The sequence below is a fragment of the Larus michahellis genome, chromosome 11, assembly GCF_964199755.1.
Source record: "Larus michahellis chromosome 11, bLarMic1.1, whole genome shotgun sequence".
Taxonomy (NCBI): domain Eukaryota; kingdom Metazoa; phylum Chordata; class Aves; order Charadriiformes; family Laridae; genus Larus; species Larus michahellis.
Genome location: NC_133906.1, coordinates 10,137,213 through 10,162,784, shown reverse-complemented (window position 1 = coordinate 10,162,784; position 25,572 = coordinate 10,137,213). Strand labels below are relative to the sequence as shown.

General features: G+C 59.9%; 1 protein-coding gene across 3 annotated transcripts; it reads left to right on the top strand.

Annotated features, from left to right (window-relative positions):
- Window positions 1-204: 204 nt before the first annotated feature.
- Window positions 205-24,744, top strand: AFAP1L1 (actin filament associated protein 1 like 1). Of its 3 annotated transcripts, none has more exons than XM_074603637.1 (19): window positions 205-268; window positions 14,421-14,549; window positions 15,099-15,182; window positions 15,557-15,654; window positions 15,818-15,929; window positions 16,326-16,424; window positions 17,121-17,332; window positions 17,687-17,866; window positions 18,593-18,679; window positions 18,949-19,042; window positions 19,188-19,340; window positions 19,795-20,006; window positions 20,401-20,546; window positions 20,948-21,026; window positions 21,160-21,274; window positions 21,447-21,611; window positions 21,856-22,034; window positions 22,298-22,426; window positions 22,773-24,744. In XM_074603637.1, the coding sequence occupies exons 1-19, from the start codon at window positions 253-255 to the stop codon at window positions 22,794-22,796; spliced, it is 2,313 nt and encodes a 770-aa protein (XP_074459738.1). In that variant the 5' UTR covers window positions 205-252; the 3' UTR covers window positions 22,797-24,744. The 3 variants fall into 3 exon arrangements, with proteins under 3 accessions (XP_074459738.1, XP_074459739.1, XP_074459737.1); XM_074603638.1 differs by lacking the exon at window positions 205-268 and adding an exon at window positions 12,821-12,949; XM_074603636.1 differs by lacking the exon at window positions 205-268 and adding an exon at window positions 12,826-12,963.
- The last annotated feature ends 828 nt before the right edge of the window (window positions 24,745-25,572 follow it).

Here is a 25,572-nt window from a genome sequence, read left to right as displayed (position 1 = left end):
GTGGGGTATCACCTGGGGGAGATGCACCAGGAGCAGGGTGGGGTGAGGAACCCCGGGACACCCCTCCAGGAGGTCTCTCGGTGCCGTGCCGTGCCGTGCCGGTGCTCGGCGCTGCCGTGCACCGAGGGAGGGGCGGACGAAGCGATTGGCCGTTCCGAAGCCGAAACCCGGCCCCGCTGGGCGGCTTCTACCGCTGGCATTCGCCCACCCGCGCCTCCCGGGGCGGCCGGTGTTGCCCGCGGCTCCGGGACCATGGACCGTCTCAGCGGTAAGGGGACGGGACGGGGACCGAGACCGGGACCGGCATCCCCTCTCCCCGCCGTGCCGACTCGGCACGGCGGGGAGAGGGGATGCCGGTCCCGGTCCCGGAGGGCTGGGGGGTCTCGCATCCCTTCCTAACCAAGCGGGTGTAGCTCACCGGATTGATGTGGGACCCTGCCCACCGGGTGCCTTTGCCCCCCTCCAGCAGCCCTGCGGCAGGGCCAGTTAGGGAGAAACTGGTACCAGTTCCCCTTTGCTGGTCAGACGGGTGAGAAGGCAGCAAGCCTGTGGGGGTGGAAGCACTTGTTAGGGGAAATTATGGTTGTAGAAGGGGAGGTGGCTGGTGTTTCTAGCTGGAGCTGATGGGATCCAAAGAGATTCCCTAGCTGGGGAAGATGCCGGTGGTCTCGTAAAGCCATGGAGGGCCTGATCCCCACCCTGCTGGGAAGCTGCTGCGTTCCCACATGTGTGCGATTCCCGCCTGCAGCTTGTGGCATGGGGCTCACGTAGCTGTTAGGCTTTGATCTGGGATATGAATAAACCTGCCGGGGCTTTGGGCCAACTTTGCAGAGAAGGTCCTGGCTTTCCGCTGGGGTTGGCAGGTCCCTGGAGGGACCAGAGGGAGGTTTCAGGGGGATTGCTGCCTGCTGCTGCTGAATGGTGGCCTGGGGCTGCAGAGGAGGAGCAGGTGGTGACATGGCGTAGCACAAAGGTCCTGGCCTTTGACTGGTCCTCGAAGGTGCTACAGAGGCACCAGCCAAAAACGATAACGGGGGGCGAGGGGCACCACTCTGGCTCTGAGGGCTGGGACCACGCTGGAGTCCCAAGGGCGGCTCAGGCAGTGCTGCGTCTGCAGCTCTGGGTCAGCACCAGAAAGACCCGAGGGTCAAGAGTTCCCCTTCCCGATGTAAAAGGATGGGGTGGCGTTTCCGCAGTGGAAACACGGTTGTGAGGAGTTTGACTCTCGGGCCGCCGCTCGTGGTGTCGGTGCTCGGCAAGCAGGGCCAGTGCCCAGCAGCCTGGGAGGGGACAGGGATGGTGACAGGGACAGCCTTCCCCTGTGGCTGTGGCTCGCCCTGCCTGCCAGCCAGCCAGAGCAGCTTTTCGAGCTCTGAAGAAGGATGCTGTTGAGGGAGGGGAGTGTTATCAAATGACACATGATGCCAGAGCTGTCCTTCAAGGTCCCAGAGGACCCCACCCATGGGGAGAGCAGAGGGTCTCGGCTTACCCATTCTCTTGCTGCGTGAGCTGGTGGGAGGCCACTCTGTTTGCATCCCAGCCCACCCCAAAAATCAAACTTGGGACCTCACCGCAGGGGATGCCCAGCACACTGTGGAAACCATCATGGAGCATTGTGGAGACAGACCCGGGCATGGTGCAGCCCCTCTGCAGGCTGGCCCTGAGGGGGGAGAGCTGCTCTTTAATCCCCCTCGTTGGCGCCTTCTATGGTAGCGATGGCAGTGCCTGCTTTGCTTTGAGTGCTTGTAATGAATTGCTGTTGGCACCTCCTGGATGGCTCTTTATGTAAACCTCCTCCAGACCCTCCCGCTCATCGCCCAGAGCCACTGGATCCCTCTGGGGGCTGCGGCTCATGGGGGGAAGGTGTGGGGGTCTCGCCAGACTCCCTTCCCTAGTGCAAGGGGAGCTAGGTCTGGTGGTGGGCAGGAGCTCTGTGCCCTGTTCCCAGCCTAGGCCTGCTCTCTGGCAGAGCCACTCTTCACCTGGAGCTCCGCTCAGCCCCTGTGTATATCCTGACTTGCTCTTACTTTATGATCCACCAGCTTCTTTATAGCTTTCCATGCTGTAGCTGAGCCTGCTGCCTGCCCCGGCAGGCTGGGCAGCACCCAGTGTGGGGCTCAGCTCTCCCACCAGCAGCTCGCCCAGGGAATCGGTGCTGTGGGCTGTCTGTGGAGTTATTTCAGGTTGTGCTGATGGAGAAGTGCATGATTTGGAAGGTGCTCTGTGCTACAAGCCTTTGCTCTAGCTTCTCCTCATTAGTGACTCTCCCCTGACCTTTCGTGCCACCAGAATTTAGGTCCTGCACCAAAGTTATCCGGGGTCTAAATCCAGCAAAGCCGGCAGAGATGTGTCAGGGATAAACTTGGCTCCAGCTCGCCCGCAGGAATGGAAAGGCTGTAGGGTTGGTGGGAGGGAGCCGGGATCATTCCCGACCTGCCGCCTGCAAGCTGGCGGCAGGAATCCCTCCCGCCCCGCGCACGTAGCCCGGTGGAAGGGGGTGCGGAGTGGGTGCGAAACACAGATCGGGCCAGCTGTTAGCGCGCCAGGCAAGTGCCGAGCTCTCCCCCGCATTGCAGCCATTCCTTCCGCTGGAAACTCAGCTGCCCGGGGCCACCGCCTGTTTCTAGCCGGGCAGCGTGCGGGGAAGGGGGCTGAGCACCCACGGGCTGCCCCGGCACCACCGTGCTGGGCAAAGAGGGGTGGGAGGACAGCCCCAGGGATGGTGGCGCCGAGCGGAGCGGGGAAGCGCTGGAGTTCTTTGCCCCTTTGTATCTTCCAATATCCTTCTATGTGCAACACTGCCCTTAGCCGGGGGAAAGGGGTCTCGCTGTGGGTACTGGATCCCCGCTGGGGGTCTCAGACCTGCCATCACAAGTTCCTGCTGCGGCAGAGGCTTCTGGAGAGGAGTGGGCTGGTGCCCTTACTGACTGCTGAGGGGGTAGCGTTCTCCAGCCGGGGACCCTGCAGACTGTCCTATCTGCCCGGGCTGTCTGGAAAACCTGCCTCTTTTCCACGCTTGCTCTTGACCTGGAAATGCTGTTTTCCGGTGCAAATGTGCTGCGCTGCGAGGCTGACGTGCCCTTTGCTATGGAGCAGCACTGAGCCACGATGGGCCTGAAATCCTCTCGCCTGCAGCTGGCGGGTGGTGCTTATCCCAGCCCAGGAAAAGTTTGTTTAAGATTTTGAAGAAGTTGTCTCATCCCAAACAGTGGGAAGGCTCTTCAGAGGAGGACAGGGAGCGAAAACTGGGCTTGACCCAAGATTCGCCTGTTGTTCAGTAGCCAAATAACTTGCTGGGGACAGGAGATAATGATTTAGCAGAGTGGAGGCTTGAAGTGGTTTCTGGCATCCCAGACCAATGTCCTAAGCCCTTAACCCTTCCCTACACCAGCTACTCTCTAGTCTGGCACAGCTAAAGCTCTCTCCTAAGGAACACACATCTCCTGCATATAAGGAACCTTCTTCCAGTGAAAATTAATGGCACAGCTGTCAGTTCTGCAAAATATCTACTAAATATCACTCTTCTAGGGCAGCAGCAGGACACTTTGGTTGGAAACCTCCCAAGGAGCTCTGCATTGTCTCTGCCAGCCCTGTCCTGCTGCCGTGCAAACGAGGGGCTGGCACCCGCTGCCAGGGCACCCGGGGATGAATAGAGCAGGTCCTGCCACCCGCGGGGAGGGCACCCATGCGGCCACCAACAGCCTGCCTTTCATCACCCTGCGGCGCTGAAAGCGGCGGCATTTGGGGAGCTCAGGTCCCTCCGCAGACGCCGCCGCGCTGATGATCTGCAGCCTCCGCAGTGGGGAAGGATGAAAATAACTCCTTTGGCCCTCCCTTCCCCAGGGCCCCCCCACGGCACGGCTGCTGCAGCCCCTTTTTGCTCCTGATACGCTTCCCATCTCATCAAAGGCAGGCTTTTTGGCAGGCAGGGGAAAACACTGACATTTCGTAACAGTTTGGAACGAAAACAGATCTTTGCTGCAAGGGATTTCCATGCTCAAAATACTTTTTTTTTTTTTTTTTTTTTTTGAAGTGGGTTTCATGTGTATGTGATCCTGGAAGTGATAGGAGGGAGCTCTGGGAGCTGCTGGTATGCTCTGATCGCTGGCAATTAGCAGGAGATGTGCAAGGAGCAGCTTGAAGAACGGCTTTGGTTTTCCTCTAGGCTTTTTTTTTTTTTTAACATTAAACCCACTCAACTTGGTGATGGGGGAACAGCACCTTTTTGGCTCTTGTCCAGTGGGTTCAGCCTCCCGTTTCTGTGTCGCCCCAGTGTCGTCTTGCACTTTGGGAAACCAAGGTTGGGAAGGACGGAGCCAGGAATAGAAGTTAGGTAGCAACAGGTTTGATAGCTGACTTTTGTGTCCTGGATTAAAAGCAGATATGGTGAACCAGTCCCGGCACCGACGGAGCCATCGGCAATAACCAGGGCAGTCGCACCTTCCCCAGTGCTCAGGCTTGTCAGCTTCCCAGCGGGACAAACTGGCTTTCCTGCCCCTCCGCCCCCGCGCCGCAGGGGTTAAGCGGGTAGGAAATGCTGTCGGCCGGTGGCCTTGCTGCTGCACCTGATGCTCCCGGCGGAGCCGGGCAAGGGAAGGAAACGGAAGGGCTGTTCTCAGCTGAGAAAATACGCTTATCCTGCCCTCCAAGGGTCCTCTGGGGCAGCAGGGCCCCCTCCAAGACAGAGACCCTCTGCCATGCCCTGACCGCCCTGGGAACGTCGCTCTCCCTCAGGGACAGGCCTGGGGTGGACACTGAGTCCTGGGCAGCGGGGACTTGTCCCCAGTGCCCTGGGGCTCCTGGGCTTGGCTGGGGCTGGGGCAGGGATGCCCCCGGGCGCCTGCTAACACAGGAGGCTGGGGGCTGGGGGCTTGTCTCCCTCCCCCTGACCCTGTGGGGGTATTTTCCCCACAGGGGGTCTGTGGTTTCTCCTCCCACCTCCTCTGAAAAGAGGGGTCTGCGCTGTGCAACATGGGTGAAGGCATTTGGGAAAGTGGAGCTGGCTGGCAGATAATCCACCAACTCCTTCCTGTAAATCTCATGCCCTCCCTGCCTGCACCCTGCTAGGTGAGGGTCCCATACCCTCCTCTGCTTCTGAGGGTCCGTGCACAACCACCTCGTGTGATTCTTCCTACTACAAACGAATCAGCCCTTCCAGCCTCCCTGTGTCTCACTCCTGTGGGTCGGGTATTGCATCTGAGATGTTTTTGATCTGGGCTTCGGGGAATGGGGATGTATGGGACACGGAGAGCAGCCTTTTGGGATGCAGAGAGCTTTCCACTCCCATCAGTGGGGCTGGGGTGTCCATTTGGGAGATTTGGGCGCTGGAGGACCCGCCTGGCCCTGGGTGGTAACGTAGCCGTGCTTGCCTGGGCACAGGGGTGCTGAGTCGGCGGGTTTCCCATCCCCATCCCTGCAATTAGCTGTAATTCCTGCTCTCCTGGAGGCTGAGGTTCAGGCGAGACGAAGGGCTACAGAGGTGAGAGCTTCAGGTCGCCCAGCTCCAAGCAAGCTGCAGGCAGGAAGGTGCGACCCATGGAGGATTCCCGGTGCTCTGCCCATCGCAGGGGTAGGCAAATGGCTGTGGCACCGGTCCCGGAGCCTCTCCCGGTGTCGGGAGCGAGTCCAGGCCAACCTGCCGCTCCCTGCACTGGAGAGTTTGTTTGGAAAAGACCGACGCCAAAATTTTGGTTGGAGAAAAGACAGTTTATTCTGAGTTCTAACTAATCCTAACATCTCCCCTCTGCCTGAAGCTTGTTTTTTATACATTACTCAGCAGGTCTCGCCCCTGCCTGACTATTCCTTTAAAGGGCATCTCAAACCTCTCTTTTTTCATTTGTTATTTAAACGTGTTCTCCAGCCAGCAGCCTCTGAGCCCCGCTCCCAGGCTGCCCTGGCAGAGCATCCTGCCACGCGCCTGCCGAGGCTGGCGCCGAGTTTTGAAATGTCTCCTGGAAGCGCTGAATCTGGTCCACGCAGAGCTAATGGCGTTGATTGGGCTGAGCTGTGGCTGGAAACAACTTGTGCCTGGGGTTGGGAGCCCCCCTGGGGCGCAGGGGGCAGAGGGAGGCGGCTGCCCCGGGACACAAGCAGGGTCACTCAGCGATATCTCACCTGGGTGTTTTTATTTGCTCGACCTCTTGCTGTGCTCAGCAGTAAGAGCCAGAAACCTCCCCCTCCTCCTCTGGGTTGGGGGCAGCTGCCGCCTCTTCAGGTTAGAGGGGTAAAGTTTGCTTTTGGTGAGCTAAAGCAAACCACCACGGTCTTCTCCAGGAGGCAGAGAAAGGGCTGCGAAGCCATCAGTGAAGGGGGAACGGCCCCCAGCGCAGGACTCCTGCGGCAGCACGGGGCACTGGAGGGTCGTTATCTGCCTGGGTCACGTCACGGGAGATGTTTGTAGGTGATTTAATCAGCCTGTTAATTATTACCTGCACCGGCTCGTGAAGCTGCTGTGCTTTGATGCAAGCTGCTGCGAGGAAGGACGTACCCTGCAGCCCAATGTGAGCTGCCCTCGGGGTTTCTTCCAGCAGCGATGCCAGTTCAGAGAGCCTCGGCCCCTCCGATGCCCCGAGGTCCGTTGGGGGCTCCCTGGGGAGGTGACACCCCTCTGTGAGTCACTGCTCCATGAGCGGAGCCGGTGGGGTGAGGGTGCCGCAGCCCTGGGCGTGCGGTCGCTGCCGCTGAGGGTGAGATTTTCCACCCGCAGCCGTGCACCCAGTGTGGGCATGGCCGGGAGAGCCTCAGCCCAGCCTGGGGCTTCGCTGCAGGGCAGCAGCCCTCCTTCAGGGCCGCGCTGCCAGGGGTGCGCTGCTGGCGTGGGTGGGAAGGGAACAACCATGATCCCCTTGTTCCCCAGTTTCTCCTTTAATCCAGTTGCACACAGAAGAGGTTTGACTGGCCCCACTGCAGTGAGCAATGGTTTCTGCAGCGTGTGACCTGGCCGGGGCGTGAACGCGGGTGATAATCTCTGCCCTGTGCAAGCTCTGGCAGCCTGTAATTACGCTTCAGGACTCCTGTTTCCATGTATGAGGCTGTGGGGAGGATGTGAAACTGGTTGTCCTCCAGAAAAGAGTGCATCAGGATGGGGGCGTTTGGGATCTCGCTCCTGCAGCCAATTCCCTCGTGCCCGCGCTCTCGGCACTGGCTGGGTACACTGGGCAGAGCACCGGCCCCGTGTGTGTGCCACTGCTCCCCTTGCTCTTCTCCGCTTTTTGGGGTGGCAAGGACTCCAAGAAACTGCTTTGGGACAGAGGGTCAGGAGGGCTTGGGGAGAGCCTGGCTGAGAGGGCAGCTCTGCCACTGGCCCGGGTTGGACTTGCTGCTCGGCCAGTCTCTGCCGGGATGGGCAAGCGGCTGGGAGCAAGGCCATGCGATAAGGCTTTCTGCAGAGCTATTTATACTGGGGAGACGAGCTGGTGCTGTCAAAGGCGTTGGGGCCAGACACGGGACACTTCACACAAATGCTGCTGAAAGCGGCTGGGCCGGCTGTGCTGCTGGGAAACGAGTGTCCCCCCCCTGCCCCAAGCTGCTGTTGGGGTGTGCATCTGGAGCAGATGGGGGGAAAAGATGAAGGTGGCTCAGTAGACACAGCCAGGGCAGCCTTCTTGCTATTTAACGTCTCTGGTTGCTCATCTCCCCCTCTTCCCAGGGCTGGAGCGGGATGGAAGAGCCCTGAAAGGCCCCTGGGCGACTGCCGGGAGGGAGGGCTGGTGGGGGACGTTCTGCCCCCTTGAGCAAGCGAGTTTCACGTTCTTCTCCCAGGATTGATTTCCCAAGGTTATCAGCTAAGGATATTAGTTACTCTAAGGTCATGATGATGAGATCCCCAGGAGATGTGTGTCCGAGCCCTTCCTGCTGCAGCCTGGCTTGGCGGGCTGTGGGGTGAGCCGTGGGGTGGTGGGGAGGCAGCAGGGAGGTGCTGGGTGTTTGGGGGACAAGTCAAAAGGTTTGAGCTCACCTTGAGCTCCACAATGCTCAGGGATGCTGCAGCACCCGAGTGACCGAGCTGGGAGCTGCTGGGGGAGCAGGGACGGCAGCTGGGGTCCTGGGGCTAATGGCAATGGTAATCACAGTGAGGGGCGGGAAAACGTACCGGCTGGGGCAGTTGGAGAGCTGGGGAGGGTGGGGGGGTTCCCAGCCACGCCAGGAGCTAGCCCCAAGCACTCAGGCTTTTGCTGACATTGTTGGATGCCGAGTCAGAGGCGCTCCCCCCATCCGCCCCACTCAAGGGGCCCTTGTTTCCAGGGAGGAGATGATTCATGTGCATGGAGTGGCCCCTTAGCAAATCTTCCACTGCTACGGGATGTTGTCAGATCTCAAGTGTGATCATTAATGGCTGGCTTTTCTCTTAAAAACCCTCTGGGTTGGAGAATGCCAAGTTGCTCCATAGCTGACAGCCGCGCTGGGCAGAGGAGGTGCTTCCCAGGCTGGAATTCCTGGCCCCCACCAGCCTGTCCCAGTCATCCCAGTTTGCCCCACACCCATCTGGGTGATGGCTGGCCAGGCAGCTGGCAAGGATGCCCTGGTTGCCCCTGCCGCCTCCCGGGGGCTGAGTGCTGCCCGTCTCCTGCCTGCTTGGCAGTGCTGCTCCTGCCTGCACCGGGGGAGCAGTGGCCGCAGGCAGGGTGCGGGCAGGCGGCAGTCTCTCCTCCTGTCTTCTGCACAAAGGAACAATTCTGGGAGCGCCGCGCCACCCCCGCCAAGGCACTTCCTCGCCGGCTGCGTGCCTGCCTCCTCCCCGTCGGAAAGGAACCTCCTTGGGAATGGGGATGGGAACAGGAACAGCCTCGGGAGCTCAGCAAAGGGCTCGGGTGGCCATGGCCTTCCTCAAGGAGCAGTGGTGGGGGAAAGCTGGCCCCACTGGTGTGGGAAATGGCACGCTGGGGCTGGAGGAGGCTGTCAACACCCACTTCGGGCATCACCCTTCTGGTGATGGCCGCATCCCATGCTGGGGCAGGAGGATGCTGGGGGCAGGCAGGGAGGTTTGGAGACACGTCCCAGTGCCTGGATGTCTCCTGCAGGCGGCTCAACATCAGCCCATGGCGAAGAGAGTGGTTTGTCTGCTGCAAGCAGCTCCTCTGGCGGTGCTGGGTCTGTTTGTCCCACGGGGTGGGTGACCTCCCTGGAGGGCTCCTCCTGGGGCTGGGGCGTCTCCATCGCTGCCACTGGGTGCTGGGGAAGCCCCCGGCTGTCCCCCCTTCCCTGGCCCACACCCCACCTATTTATGGCATCCCAGGAGCTATAAACGTTTGTTTACTGCCGGTGGCGACTCCAAGCAGCCCTGCACAGGCAGGCAGAGCGTCCCAGGGCCCTGCCCACGGCAACAGGAAGGATTTATTTTTCCTTGGTTTTTATTTTAGCTACAAACAATGGTCGTTACTCCCAACATCCGATTTCCCCCAGGCCCCCCTCACCCCCAGCCTTCACCTGGTGTGGGAGGAAGCGTGGCTGGGGCAGGCGGAGGACGAGCGAGCGGCGGCCACAGGATGGGGGTCCTCATGCACCTCCTGCTGCAGCATCCTTGCAGCCTTATGGTGCTGTGAAACAGCATCTCCCCTCCCTGGGGCTCTCTTTCAGGCCGCAGACCAGCTTTGCTTGGGTTGACAACCGCACGTGCATTGCCTTATCTCTTCCCCTGCAAAAGCTGGGTCTGTAAACCAGGAAACTCCTGCTTTGGCTTGGCCAGAGCCTCTTCCTCCTCCTCCTTCTCTTCCTCCTCTCTGCAGGTTGCTGGCGCAAGACCTGAATTTTGCTCCTGTGACAGAGCAGAGGCCAGGGAGGGGGAGATGGGCTCTGCGGCTGCAGACTGTGCCCGGACCCTTATCTCGGCACTGTGGAAGTGGGTCCCCGAGGGGAATAGCATTCACGCGGTCTAAAATTAGAGCTGACCTGGGTGCAGGGTGGAGAGAGGTGGTGGGGTGCTAGAGGGGACGCAGCTCCTCTGCCAGCACCGTGCTTGGTGTTGCTTCTAGGGCAGGCTTTAGCAGCAGGGGAAACACTGCCCCGTTGTCCTGAACGGCAGCATCGTCCTGGTGCTGGTCCCCCGGCTCACCCCGTCCCAGCAGAGCTGCCCTGGGTCCCCTCTGCCCATCCAGCCCCAGTTAGCTAACACTAAAGCCATCGGCTGCCATGGCTCCCTGCCTCCCAGGCTCGGAGACCTCGCTGACATCTCCCCATCAGGCTGCAAACGTGGAGAGGAGTGAGTTTGCAGGAGGGGAGGCTGGCGTCGCTCATTGTCCTGGCGTCCAAAGCCTGAGCCCAGCGAAGCGGTGCAGTCCCACAGGATTTTGATTTCAAGAGAAGCCCCTGAAGAAAGCAGCAGGTGGGAGCCATTTGTCAGTGCCAGAGGCAGGCGTGAGGCCGGAGGTGTCCTGTGAGTGAGACGTGGCTCTGTGGGTGGGGGACGCTGGGTCACCTGCTCAGCGCCTATGGCCGCTCTGATGTCGTGCCGCCTTCCCCCCAGGAGCCCTTTGATGTCCTGCCACCGCCCCCGTCCCCAGGCTCTGTGTTTTCGTGGTGTGGTTGCCACAGCCCCAAGGGCAAGGGTGTGCACCGGGACCAGAGCCCCATCCCCTGCCCGCTGTGGCGTGGGCACCAGCGCAGGCTGGTGCGGGGTCTCCGCTTGCTCCTGATGGCCACTGGAGAAGTAATGTGCTGGTCCTTGCTCGCCGGGTGACCTTGGGTCGGTCACATTGTCACCAGCTGTCCTCTACACAGCAACCCTGGAGCAATCTCCCCTTGCCACCCCATTAACCTTATTTAGGCTGGGAGCATAACGAGCATAGGAAATTAATTCCTTCCCTTCCTCTGCTCCCCCGGGCAGAGGCTCGGCTCAGCGGGCCGCGCACCCTCCCAGGATCACAGGCCTCTTTGACTTGACACCCCCCCCCCGCCCCCCGCCTTGTATTTGGGAGGCTGTGTAACAAGGGAGATGGAGGGGACGGCTCAGCTGGGGGGAAACAAAGGCGCCTTCAGTGCTCGCTGTGCTTCGTGCGCCCCGGCTCAGAGCTGGCGCTCGGGGCGTTGCTGATGAGCTCACCCGCCTGCCACGCTTATCGGCCGCCCTCGCTTCTCCTGGGCAGGGGGGGTCTCCTTGCCCCCCTCGCCACGCACGCCGCCTGCTTTGTTGCTATTAATAGAAACCCCCTCACCCTTTTGCCCTCAGCTGGTCCGAAGCCTTGACGCAGGAGCTGGTGGCTGTGATGGGAGATGTCCTGCACATGGCAGGGGATGGGGATGCTGGTGAGCACCATAGCCTGGGCTTCGGTGTGCGGTGGGAGAGTGATGGAGGGTGTGTGCGTGGTCCCCATCTCCTCTGTAGAAGCTCATGGCCAGCTGAAAGACTCTGAGCTGGGGCAGTGTCTCCACAGATGCTTGCAGGTGCTGGGTGGACAGGAGGGCATCTTGTTCTTTGTCCCGGCTACTTCCTTGCTAGCCCTATACCCCACCAAGGCCTGCAGCTGTGCCCTGGGCACAGCAGGGGAGGATGTCTCACCTGGGGACCACCACCATGTTGCTGAGCAGGAGCCTGCTCCCGTCCTGCCTGTGCAGCGCTCTGCAAACACCCCAGGGAGGATCTGCCCCTCTTCCCTCCCTCCCAGCCTCTGCAGAGGGGCAAGAAGAGGGCCGTGGAGCCAAGTGCTTACGCTCACTCATCACACACATGAGGCTCTCGCGTGGCCAGAGCAGGTGCTCACCGCAGGAGGTGCATGCTGGAGGGGGACAGCAAGTGGAGCATCAGCAGAACCTGGGTCCCATGGCTGCCTGTATGCTGTGGGGTGTTTTTCCAGCTCTGGGAGCAGGAGTCCTGCTCCCCCTGTGGTTGTCCTTTCCTCTCCCGTGGGCTGGGGGATGCTGCCAGCTCCCCAGGCTTCCTTGCTCCTTCTGGAGCTGTGCTGAGGCTCCTCCCCCTGCCTGGGGGCTACCTGTCCCAGTTTGGCCTGCCCTTGGGAGATGGGCGCTGGCAAAGCTGCCCTTGCTGAGAGAGCTAAGGCTGCTGTTTAGCTTGGCGCTGGGGAGGGAGGAGGAAGCAGAAGGTCTGCAGAGATAGAAGCCCATCGGCTGGGGGAGCAGGAAGAGGCTTGTGAGCTGCATCCTGCCTTGTGTCCCGGGGAGGCAGCGATTTGGAGCCGGGCACTCTGTCTCCTTGCCCGGGGGCTCGTCTTGGCTGGGCACTGATCCACATCAACCGGCTCCTGTTGGGTTCCCCTTCAGCCAAAAAGCTTTGAAACAGCAGCTGGTTTTGCTGCGCTGTCCCCGCTTTGGGCAGCAGTGACAGCCTGGTCCTGTGGGACTCACTCCATGCTCCAGGCTGTGGCTTGTGGGGTGGAAGGTGGGCACCCAAAATCCTGAGTCAAACCCATAGCAGCCCAGTTTTTGATGGGTGTTGGGCAGAGTGGATGTGGTGTTTGGATAGGGCCCAGTGGAAGCTCGTTAAAGAACATGAGTAACGAGGATCCCAGCAGCAGCAGCACAGCATCCTGCCCTTCCCCTGGGAAATGTACTCCGTGCCAGCCCTTGCTGCCACCCAGCTCTGCTCCTCTGGGAGCCCCGAGGGGCAGTGGCAGGGATGGGTACAGCCCAGGCAGGGTGCCCTCAGTGGTCCGTGCTGCTGGGGCACATGTTGTCCCCTCCTTGCAAACCATCCCCATCAGTCAGCACATCCCAGCTGCCTCTGTGTTCACCTCTGGCCTCTCCTCCTGTCCCTAGAGACCCAAAGCCAGCTGCGTGTTGCCCCAGCTGTGCCGTGATGACTTTCAGTTGCTGCCAAGAGAAGGGATCCTGCTCATGCTTGCACTGGAAGAAACAGCAGCTTTTTTTCCCCACCCTCTGTAGCCTCCAGAGCTGCAGGTTTGCTGGTGTCTCTGAGCTTGGCCTCTCCAATGCCGGCTGTCTCTCGCAGGCACTGGACCCTGCAGGAGCTACCCTGGATGCCAGTGGAGCCGGGCAGGTGTGTGGTACCAGGTAAAAGTGGGAGTTTGGCTTTGGATCCAGCTCAGCTTTGTCTTATCCTGCTTGGAGCAGATAAGGTACAGGAAGAGACCTGGGATGAGGATGTCGGTGCATGTGCAGAATTGGGGGTGTGGGAGCTCATGAGAGATTTGGAGTCCAGAGCTCACCTTGTTCAAGTCCTCCCCATCCTTCCCATCTCTGGCCAACATGTTTTCCCAGAGCTGTCAGTCAGCTGCTGCCAGCACCATAAATGCTGCTTTCAGTGATGAACGTTTTTTGTAGCCCTGCTGTGATATGCAGACCCCCAAGTGTTTTCTGGAGCCTTGCTGCACAGGTAACCCCACAGCTGCAGTGTGCTTTGGCTTCCTAAAAACTAGCCCATGAATCACAACATCAAAGAGAAGACCCATGCTTTTATGTGTTGTGCCTGTAACGGTGATTTGCGGTGAGTGGCTCTGCCAATGTCTCCTGCCTGGTTCTATCTGCTGGGCTGATGCTGTGTTCAGGTGTGGTGGCAGCCTGGGAGCTGCCAGGTGCTGGGATCTGGCAGAGCAACGGGAAAGCGGATAAGAAGCGGCTTCTGGTGCGGTTCCTCTTGGCCAGGACTTCAGCTGCTCTGACCTTCTTGGCCGCTGCTGGGGCCATGTGTGTTGGACCGAGGCTCGGCTAACACAGAGCCAGATGGGGAGAGCCCCTCCTGTGCTGCAGTCCCCGTCCCCTCCCTGGGCACCTATCAGGCCACCTGTGTGGGGCAGGGACTGTCCCTTGGGGTAGTGACTCCATGCCTGGAGGGAAGAGTGGGGTGGCCTTGGAGTGGTGTGGATGAGCTGGGATGTGATACAGGGAGGAGTGACAGCAGAACAGAGGAGCTGCTGTTGGTGAGTGTGGGGAGGAAGGCTGTAGCCTGTGTATGGGGACTCTGAGGAGGTGGCACTGTGCTGGGAAGTCACAGGTGGTCTGAGCACAGCAGGGGAATAAGAATGTCCCCCAGCAGGCAAGGGGTGGGAGGACGTCTCCCTGGGTGGCATTGCCGGGTGGCGTTGCCGGGTGGCTCTGGAGATGGCATGTGGGTTTTCTTTCCTTCCTTCTTTCTCTCCGCCACCACCCGGTGCCTGTCACAGAGAGGGAGCACCAGCGGCAACGATATGTTATCGGGGGAAGAGAGGTGTAGTTTTATCTGCATGGAAAAATATGTGTGAGCCCTTTGATAGCGATCCAGTAGCCCTGCAGAGCTGGTGTTTCCGTTCACGGGCTCAGCAGGCTGCATCCCAGCATCTGCGTGCAGGTGGAAGAGCTTGTGCGTGGAAGGAGCACGTATGCGCTTAGCAAACACTGCCTGAGCCGTGCTAGGCCAGCTGAGAGAGACTCCCGTCCTGGGGTCTCCCACACGTTCCAGACCCTTCTGCCATGTCTCAACCCCAGCACCCCGACACCACCCTGCCTGACGGGCTTTTCCCTGCTCCCCCCAGTGCTGGACCAGCTCCTGCCAGAGCTCAGCGTCTTGCTCAAGCTGCTGGACCATGAGTACCTGAGTGCCACCACGCAAGAGAAGAAGATGGCCGTCTCCACCATCCTGCAGAAGCTGCAGCCACCCGCAGGTCTGTGTCCTGCTCCCGCAGTGCCTGGTGGCTGTCCCCAGGGACAGTGGGTGTCCCCAGCAGCTGTCCTGGGCCAAAACCCCAGGGAAAAAACCTGGGAAAACCCTCTGCAGGGCAGGGACGAGCTCCCTGTGTGCCCAGCACCCAGCGCCTGCTCAGCCCCCTCAGGGCACTTTGCTCCCTGCTGTGGCTTCCCAGCTTCTTCCAGCCCTGGCGTCAGCCCTGCCATGGCTGCGGGGGGGCTGCTCCCTGCGGAAACGCCGCTTCGCAGAGGTCTTCCTGCCATCGGTTTCTGCTGAGCGCGGGGGTTTCCGTGGGAAGGCCAGGAGGGATGTGCACCTGGGGCTTCACAGCCTTCCCACTTTCCTGCCCTTCTGGGGAGGGGGTGGCAGCATCCCTGGGGACTCCTCCACTCCCCCGGTGCCTGCTCCGGAGGAGTACCCTGTGGCACAGTGGGGTGGGCTGCCTGTGTCCTTGGGTTGGTGTTTGCGGGGAGGGGGGCTGCCACCCTGCCCACCCTTGGGCTGAAAGCATCCCCCTCTCTCCCAGGGAAGGACATGGACTACATGTACGTCAACACAGCGTCCCTGAGCAACGGCACCAGCTTCGTGGAGTCTCTCTTTGAGGAGTTCGGTATGTGTGGCCAACCCGGAGTGACACCCAGGGGTCCCACTGGGTGGGTGCCATGCTGGCCTTGGGGTCCCTGCTGACAGCAGGGGCTCTTGGGGTGCCCTGGGGAAGGAGGGCGAAAGCTGCATCCATGTGTCCAGGGTGGGCACCATCACCCCAGGTGCTTGTTCCCACTCCCCTGAAGCTGCTTGGGGACCGGCCATGGGGGGTCCACAGACACTCTGGCCCAGCTGCGTTCACCAGTGGTGCCCATCTCCCAGCACCTTCCCAGTGAAGGGCCACAGGCACTTGCCTTGGGGATCCCTGGAGCGCATGGCTGGGGAGGCCAGCTCCAGGGCTTCCTGCTCCCTTCACCCTCTGCGCTTACCCCCGGGCAGACTGTGACCTGCGGGATCTCCAGGACATGCAGGAGGAGGAGGGGGACACCGGCGATGGTGTTGGCTTGGAGTTGGCAAGGAGCCAGACAACAAAAGCCGTAAGTCCTTGAATGGCCACCTGCGAGGTCTGCCCTGCACCTGCATGGGGAGGCAGCGGTGGCCGGGGCTGGGACCCCTTCCTGTCCCTTGCCACCACAGTAGCTGCTGGGACTCATGACCCTCTCCACTGCCTGGCTAATGCCGGTGGTGTTTCTGCCATAGGTTCCTGTGGACCCTGCTCCGCCACTGCCCACCACTCCCCCGCCTGAGGATTACTATGAGGAAGCTCTGCCCCTGGGCCCCGGCAAGGCACCCGAGTACATCACCTCCCGCAGTGAGTCCTGCTCCATGTCAGGGCGGCAGGAGGGTGGGGGGAGCCCCGCAAGCTGCCTGCTGCATTCCCCCGCCTGCCTGCCCGCCCGGCAAAGCAGGCATCCCTTGGCCGGGCATGACGGCTCCTCCTGGGGAAGGAAACGTTGCTGCTCCCACCGGCATCGTTCCTGCCCCGCTTCCTTCCCATCCTGCTGCGCTGTTATTGCAATGAGTTGTTTGCCCTGGCTCAACTGGGAAGGGGGTGATGGGGGAGAGGTTGGAGCCGTGGGGGGACCAATGCTGAGATGCCCTGGGAGGGTGTGCTTTGCTCTGCCCCAGCTTGCAGGCTCGCTGCTCGGAGCATCCTTGGGGGAAAACCAGGTGTAACAGCCCCAGCTGCCCTCTGCTTCCTCCACAGACAGCTCCAGCCCCCCCAACTCCATTGAGGATGGCTATTACGAGGATGCAGACAGCAACTACCCCGTCACCAGGATGAACGGGGAGCAAAAAAACTCCTGTAGGTATCCAGGTGCCCTTTCCAGGGAGGGGAGAACTTTGGCAAAGTCCAATCCCAAGATGGGGGCTTGAGGTCCAGTTGGGCTGGGCCGGAGTCCGGTGGGGTTGAGGCTGGAGGACCTCTCACGTGTCAGAAGCTGCTGGGCAAAAAGCAAAGAGTGTGGAGTGCTGTTTGTCATGCAATCCACAGCCCTCATGCTGCGGAATGGATGAAATCAGTGCCGTGTCTGTCACCAGCATGGAGAAGAGGTGTCCCTGGCTATGAAGCTCTCATGCCCTGCGTGAGCTGCCTCTGCCATGGCGGAGGAGAGCTGGGGCAGGGACACCACTGCAGAGCTCTGCTTCTCCATGCCCCCAGGGCTGGCAGGTGATCCTCTGTTGCAGGTAGAAGTTTTAATCCAGGCTTTCAAAGCTTGAGGCTTGCAAAGAAATAATGCAGCCCAGGGGTTTGGATAGACGCACCTGGGACTGGCGTTTGGCCCACGAGCATCCTGCCTGGTTTAGAAGGGAAATGGAAAGGGCTGGGGTCAAAATGCTGCTGTTTTCAGAGGATGACATGGAATCCATCCATCCCGGCACCCAGCCCAGGCCCTGTGCTGGAGCCCACCGGGCACGGGGACCTCTAGCAGTGTGTGAGCGTGCCTGGCAAGCAGAGCCCCGGGGTGCCATTCGGGGTGACTCGCCTGCTTCCTTCCAGACAATGACTCGGATGCGATGAGCAGCTCTTACGAGTCGTATGACGAGGAGGAGGAGGAGGGGAAGAGCCAGCAGCTGACACACCAGTGGCCATCGGAGGAAGCTTCCATGAACCTGGTGAAGGACTGTAGGATTTGCGCTTTCCTGTTGCGCAAGAAGCGCTTTGGACAGTGGGCCAAGCAGCTCACCATCATACGGGACAGCAAACTGCTGGTGAGCCCAGAGCTGGTGGGGGACAGAAACCCACTGGTGCACTGGGAGGGAGGTCAGGTCCAGGATGAAGAAAACTAGTACTACCCAAGCCAAGACCCTGCCCCAAGGCTGCCCTGCAGAGCACGTGCAGGGGCTGCCCTCGCTTCCCTTGCAAGCAAATGGAGGGCTCCCCTCTTTTGGGGAGTGAGGGGGGCACCCCGCAGCCCTCCGCCACCGAGGCTGTTGCAGAGACTGAGCCACCTCTGTCTGTGCCACCTGAGAGGGACCCTGAGAGGGACCCCAGCTCTGCCCAGCACAGCAGCGGGACAGGCAGGTTTTGGCCAAGCCCTGAGCAGTTCCCTTTGCTTCCCCTAGTGCTACAAAAGCTCCAAGGACCGGCAGCCACACGTGGAGGTGCCCCTGGGGACCTGCAACGTCATCTATGTCCCCAAGGATGGGCGGCGCAAGAAGCATGAGCTGCGGTTCTCGCTACCGGGGGCTGAGGCGCTGGTGCTGGCCGTGCAGAGCAAGGAGCAGGCTGAGGAGTGGCTGAAGGTACTAACTATGGCTGTCCCCCGCTTCGCCCGGGGGGGCCGCAGACCCTCCTTGGCATCCTCCCTGGATGAGGCAGGGAGGAGGATGCCCTGGGAAAAGCCTTGCCCCTCTGGAAGGGGAAGGGGGCTTTGCTCCCATCTCTTATCAGTCGAGGTCGGGGGGGCTGGCCAGCTGCTTCCCAGGGCCTGGGCGTCTCCGGCGCTGATAGCCCCTGTGGGGTGGGGATGTTTGCTCTCCCCCTCCTCTTCCCCATGGCCCTTTCCTGCCTTTGTTCAGGGGCAGGAGGCGGGGGCCATGGGGAAGAAGCTGCGGATGGGAAAGGAGCCTCTGTACACAAACTCAGCTGTACCCCAAATGTGGGACAACAGGGTTATTTTACACGGCCTGGGCAAGCCACGCTGTGCCTGCCTGTAAAACAGGAGAGCTGAGGTGCCCTGTACTGGCAGGATGGCTGTGTGGCTTGGCACCCAAGTCATTCACCTCTGAGATTTCCAAAGTCTTTAACAAAACTGGTTGCAGGTTTGAAGGGGTGAAGGTGTGTGCAATCCCCCAGGCAAACCAGGCAGTGCCCCGAGCAGGGCTCGCTGTCCTGTCCTGCAGAGACCAGGACCTCTCTCTCCATGGTTCAGCCCGGCTCTGGTGGCAAAAAAGGAGTGTGCTGAGCCACGGAATGTAGGTCTGGCCCTCGGGTCCGTTTTGAATGGCTGCTGGGGGCTGTCTCCACAGGTGATAAAGGAAGCGAGCAGCCCGGCAGCGGGCGGGATGGAAGCCCCCACCTCCCCAGTGATGCCGTGCAAGATGGACCTGGATAAGGTGATGGTTTCTAACCGCCCTGACGAGGTGCTGCGTGGGGCTGCTGCAGCCAAGCCTGGGGAATGGGGAGCAGGGGGAGCACTGAGCTCCCAGTGCTGCGCGGGGTCCCTTCCCATCCTCCCAGCAGGTCTGCAGGGCTTATGGGCCTCCCCTGGCACCAGGAGATGTCCTAGCCCCAGGCGGGAGGGACGAAGGGCTGATAGCGGCCATCGCTGGGGGCTACACAGGGTGACACTGCTGACAGGGTGCCTGCTCTGCTCCCCCCACAGCGGCTGTCACAGGAGAAGCACACCTCGGACTCAGACAGTGTGGCAACGGGTGAGACCGGCTCCCCAGCAGCCCGCAGAGAGCCTGGCGAGCATGGTACGGCCCCTGCCCCCAGCCAGACGGGTTGTCCGCTGCCGGGGGGGACAGCTGTGTGCACCACAGCTGGGGAGCATCCTCTCCCGGCAAGGAGGGATGCTGTGACATGAACCGGGGGCACACAGTTACCCTGTTGTCCTTCCAGGGAAAGGCAAAAAGAGTGGCTTGGCTGACCTGAAGGGCTCAATGAGCCGGGCAGCGGGGAAGAAGATCACCAGGATCATCAGCTTCTCCAAGAAGAAGCCTTCCCCTGAGGACACGCAGACCTCCTCCACGGAGGAGGACATCCCCTGCTGCGGTTCGTGCCGGCGGGGGGCAGAGATGGGGCTCAACTTGCATGGGGCTGGGAGCGGTGGGGAGCTGGCATCCTCCCCCCAGGCCTGGCCACATGGGGGTAAGGAGGTGGTTGGATGGGGGCAGGCTCACCGAGCTGATGGAGAACTGTGACATTCCTTTGGGATACGAAATGGTGCCTGGTCCTGGCTCTGCAAATTCCTATGGTGTGTGGGGAAGGGGCAAGGGGTCACCCATGTCCTCCCAGAAAACAGGCTTGGGTGACTGTGTGGCACTCAGCTGGCACCTTGTCTGCGTCCAGGGGTCCCAGCTGCTGCTCTGTGGGGAAACTGAGGCACAGAAGGACCAAAACAGTAGGGAGCCATACCGTAATCTCTGGCCAGCCTGTCTCATTAAAGCTTGCCCAAGGTCTGTCTGAGCAGGTGCTGAGACCCTCCCCTTGGCCTTGCCACCCCCAGGCTACCTCAGCGTCCTGGTTAACCAGTGCTGGAAGGAGCGCTGGTGTCGCCTGAAGGGCAACACCCTCTACTTCCACAAGGACCGCACTGACCTGCGGACCCATGTGAACGCCATCATGCTTCGGGGCTGCGAGGTGGTCCCAGGGCTGGGCCCCAAACACCCCTTCGCCTTCCGCATCCTTCGCAACGGGCAGGAGGTGGCCGCGCTGGAGGTGAGCGGGCAGTGGGGTGGGCAGGGTGTGCCGGTCCCGTGAGGAGGCAGTTGCCAAGCTGGGGGAGCATCTCCTGTGATGATCAGCGCTTGCATGCAAATGGTGCCTTCTTTTCCACTCCCCTGCACATTAAGGAAGCCCAGGGCATCATTTGGGTGAGCCGGGGGCAGCCGCGCAGGTATTTGCAGGCTGGAGGCAGGGAGGAGGCTGGTAGGGCTGAAGCAGGCAGGGTGGCTGGGGGTTTGGGACTGGGACCTCCCGCACGTGCCTGTGCACTTTCTCTTGGACCCTCCTAAGTCTTGCACACATGCTTTGTGTCGGAGGACCCTTCTTCACATGGAGGGCGAGTGGACGGCAGCTGGGCATGCATCCCAACCCTTCCTATCTCCTGCAGGCAAGCTGCTCCGAAGACCTGGGTCGCTGGCTGGGTCTCCTCTTGGTGGAGACGGGCTCACAGACGGCACCAGAGGCCTTGCATTACGACTACGTGGATGTGGAGACGATTGCCAACATAGTGACGGCTGTGAGGCACTCCTACCTGTAAGGCTGTTCTCCTGCTGTTCCACGAGCTGGGAAGGGGCTGTGCCAGGGGCAGAGCGTTGGGCTGGGGATGGTGACCCCTGTGTGCTCCCTAGAAAACACGTGGGCTGGGACACAGTTTGTGCTGTGATCTCAGAGAGAGCCAGCATCCTCAGGGGCTGGTGGTACCCAAAGCAGGGCAGCTTCCCTCAGGCAGGATGAAAGGGAGAAGGTGTTTCATCAACGCTGAGGAAGGACTTAAAGAATATGTGTGATAGGGTAGGGTGGGAAGGGTAGGGTAGGGTAGAGTGCTTGTGAGTGAAGCTGGGAGAGCAACACAGAAAGCCCTCTGAGATGGAAGAGCTCACTGAGGGGCTGGCAAGGATGTCCTGGAAAGAAAGACCCCTTCCCTTCTCGTGCAGGTGGGCCAGCTCCTCCCAGGACCACCGGCCAGACTCGTCACGTGTGGTGTATGATGACGTCCCCTACGAGAAGGTTCAGGTGAGTGTGGCTCTGTGGTTTGCCCTCTCCCATCACTGTGGCCAGGCTACAGAAGACGCTCTGGGGAGCCTTGGCTGGGTTGCGGTGGCCCCATAGGTATTTCAGCACGCTCTCCCTCCTGCCCCCGACGCAGGCCGAGGAGGAGCCGGGGCGGCCGGCAGGAGCCCAGGTGAAGCGCCATGCCTCCTCCTGCAGCGAGAAGTCACGGCGGGTGGACCCTCAAGTCAAAGTGAAGAGACATGCGTCAAGTGAGTGGGGGCTCTCAGACACAAACCCCAGTGCGGGGACCAGTGCAGGAGGTCTGGTGGCCAGGCTGGGGCTTGACCGGCTCTGGCACATGAGCGATGGGTTGTGCTGCACAGGTGACATCGATGCAGCCAGGCCCAGAGCCTTCATGACAGGCTCTCCTTTTGTGTGCAGATGCTAACCAGTACAGGTACGGGAAGAACCGGGCCGAGGAAGACGCCAGACGATTTCTGACAGAGAAGGAGAAGCTGGAGAAGGAGAAAGCATCGATCCGCAGTGAGCTGCTGTTGCTGCGGAAAGAGAAGCGAGAGCTGCGGGAAGCCATGAAGGGCAGCACAGGTAGGTTGGTGCCATCCGAGCACTGCAGCTGCTCGAAGGCACTCAGGTACAGGCTGCAGAGCCAGGGCGGGATGTAGACACTGTGCTGGCGGTGACATTGTGGCCGTGAGCCAGGCTGGCTGCAGCACACTGCTGGGCTGGCAGCCCCATCTAGCGTCCCCATCCAGGAGGATGGGTGGCTTCTCCACCCCTGTGGCCTCTTCCCTGGGAGAAGGCGCTGAGCTGGGTGCTCTTGTGCAAGCAGGGACGAAGCTGCAGGACCTCGAGCAGCAGGTGGTGGTGCTGGAGGAGCAGTGCCGGCAGAAGGAGGAGCGCCGCGTCGACCTGGAGCTCAAGCTGACTGAAGTGAAGGAGCGGCTGAAGCAGTCGCTGGCAGGAGGGCCAGCCCTGGGGCTGGCTGTGACCAGCAAGGCTGAGAATGGGGTACGCATCCCTTCTTCCTCGCTCTCGCAGCTCCAGCTTCCCCCAGCAACAGTGCTTGGGGTGGTGGTGGGAGCAGCACGCGGAGAAGAGGGGACATCCCTGCTGCTTTGTCCTGTTGTGGACAGAGGTGGGAAGCAAAGTGCCAATTAGGTTTGGCCACATCAGTTTTGAACTCATGACAGTTTGTCCTTTTTTTCCCCCTGTCTGTCTTTACTCCCTGGGTTTCCTAAATCCTCCTCCTTCTTGCTGCCCCTTTTCCACAGGAAGCTACAAACAAGCCAAACGGGACCTCCCCTGAGCACTTGGTCCCTGTTAACTGTGCAGCCGAACTGAGGAAGAGAAGTCCTTCCATCCTCCCTGCCAACAAGGGAAACGTGCTGCGGAAGGCCAAGGTCCTGCTTCGCTCTCCCTCTTCTCCCTGGCCCCCATGGGTTCTCCTTGCTGACCATGAAATTTGGGGACCAGAGATACTCCCTACCGCAGAAGCGAGGGGTACTGCCAGGGTCCCCCTTCAAGCTGGCATGAGCCCGGCATGCAGGGAGGTTTGGGAGGTGCAGGGCTGGGTGGGCAGAGGGGAGAGCATCACCTCTACAATGCCTAGGGCAGCGGTGACCCCAGCCTTTGAAGATGCTGGGGTGGTCCAAAGCAGCCAGTAGGGAGGGATGCCCTCGAAGGGCTCAGTGCTCGCTTCTCCAGCGAGGTCTCCTCATCCCCTGTTTTTTTTAACTTTCTCTACAGGAATGGGAAAAGAAGCAGACTTAAGCCAGGCTGTGGGAATGCCTGCCGAGCCCTCGCCAGACATGGGCTCATGGAGAAGCTACAAGCCCCCTTTCTCCGAGGCGCCGGGAGGGTGCTGGGAAGGCATGGGGGGAGAGCCACCCTCCCACGCCCCACCGCTGCGGCACCGTCTGCCTCGTGGGCAACACTATAAACCATGGGGAAGGGGGCGGGAGGGGGATTTGGGAGGCGGGTGGGGAAGGGGAGTCCTTTGTGGATCAGGGTCGCATACTACTGAGAAACCCGTCTCCAGGGGGAGCCTCCCACGGGGCCGGGAGTTCGGCGCATGGTGTGTTTGCCCATGGTGGTGCAGAAGGAAGGAGGGGATTGCCGGGGGACTGGCAGTCGGCGCTGCCTGGCCAGCACTCCGATTTATCAGGATCAGCGTGTGCCACCTTGGGGACACTGGAGGCCAGGCTAACACTTTCCAAAGTAACCACGGACTCATTGGGGATTTTTGGCTGCCTCGGTGTTGGAGTTCATGAGCTGCTCAGGACCGGACACTTCAGAGACGCTGATCATTAGCCCTGCTTACTGCTCCCAGCTCCACAGGGTCTCATCTCAGGGTTCCTCATGTCTCGAGCTCACTGTGCCTCAACCAAGTGCCCTTGTCCAATATTTCCTTCTTGTCCTCCAGGCAGTAAGGATGAGGGCATGCTGTCTTCCCTTGGGAATGAACAAAGTTCACGTGTCAGCATTTGAAAGCAAATTAACAGCGGACACCTTTCAACCTTGCTAAACAGCTTAGAAGTGCTGCAAAGGGCTGAGGCTGGAGGCAGCCCAGCTCTCTCGGCCCTAGCCCCATGCCAGCTTTTGGGGGAGCGGGCAAAGGGACAGGGTTGTCTCCTGGCCAACAGCACATTCACACACTGCTGCTGCAGTCAGACACAGTTTGCCAAGGCATGTGGTCAAAATGGAGTGAAGGGAAGTTTAAAAATTTTTTTGAAAAAAAGGTGCTTTCAAAGGAGGGGACTGGAAAAGAAAAGAGAAATAGAGGAAGGTCATTTAGCACACACAGAAACAAGGGACGGGAATAAAAAGGAAAGGTCCAGGCTTTTGTGCCGGGAACAAGGGAGCAGGCCTGTTGCCCACTCATGCTAACAACTGCCACAATTAACCTTTGGAGCTCACTCTTTCAAAGCCCTCTTGTTAGTAACTAGGTAAGCAGCTTTTAATAAAAACGCTGGCACTGGTCGTCCCCTTCCCCTGGCTGCAGGGAGCAGGGTGGGTGACCAGCTCCTGCTCGTAGTGAAGTGAGCTGGGAGGGTCTAGGGGAGGCTTGGCACACCTGGGCAGCGGCTGCCGGGGCGGGCAGGCTGGGTGAATCTCGTACGCTGCCAGGTTAGCGAGGGTGGTCAGCTCAGAGCCGTGAGCTTTGCTGCCCAGGCTGCAGGGGCTCCCCATCTCCCAGGGAGGAGGTGCAGGAAAGCCCCGTTCCTGACCGTGCTCGTCCTCCTCTCGGCAGCAGTTTCCTGTGCTGGTTGTCACTGCTCCTGTCCCCCTGGGACCTGGAGCCGCACTGTTCCATTTCACTTCAGAAAAGGGTGAAAACCCTCTCCTCAAAGCATCATCTCTCCTGCTAAAGAAACGAGGAGCCTGTGCCCACAGTGGGGAGAAATGGAGCTGGACCACCACAGCCTGTGAAAGCATGTCACAGAGTCATAGGGTGGTTTGGGTTAGAAGAGACCTTAAAGATCATCTAGTTCCAACCCCCTGACATGGGCAGGGACACCTCCCACTAGACCAGGTTGCTCAAGGCCCTGTCCAACCTGGCCTTGAACACCTCCAGGGATGGGGCATCCACAACTTCCCTGGGCAACCCAGGCCAGTGTCTCACCACCCTCACAGTAAAGAATTTCTTCCTAATATCTACCTTCTTAAAACTGTTAATCCTCGTCCCATCACTACACTCCCTGATAAAGAGTCCCTCCCCATTTTTATGGTTTGAGAAACCTACAATTTATTGTTGTTTAGACAATTATTCTATCACCTGATGATCCCTCCCCACCCAGGAAAGGGAATCAGGGAAAAACAAGGAAACATGAGGGTTGAAATATAAATAGGTTTAATAGGATAAGACTAAATAATTAACATTAATAATACTAAAGAATCAATATTGATCCTGATACCAACATAAAATATACGAGGATTATACTCAGCCCATTCTATCACAGGAAGCTGTGCACTCCCAGCAGGGGACAGCAAATGTCGGACGCTGCGAGCACTGCAGCTTCTGGAGGAAGGGAAGCGCTCAGGGGTCCGGCACCGGGCAAGAAGTTCTCTGGACCGATGCCATCAAGGGAGAGAGAAACTATGCAGCAAACTTCCTCATTTATATTGAATGTGACGTTCATGGTATGGAATAATCCTGTTGGCCAGCCTGGGTCAAGTGCCCAGGTCTTGCTCCTCCTCATCCCTGCACCTGGCAAGGCTCGAAAACATGGAAATCTTGAAACCCACATAGCCTAGCTGGCTATGAAGTAAATACTTTCACAAGTTCAGGCACTAGAGTCTTCTAAAGTGCAGTTTTCCCAAGCATTAGAAGAGAAATTAGCCCTGTGTTGCTCAAACCAGAACACCCATCTTCCCTGTAGGCCCCCTGGGGAGGTTGAAAGGTAGATTTGGCCAAGATTTGGGTTTGGGTTTTTTTAATGCTGAGTTCACCGTGAGGCAAAGAAACGCAGTTTCTTCCACCACAGCTCAGCCTCTCGCAGTCCATTTGAGCAAGAGGTGAAACCTGTGGCATTATCATCCCCCTTAA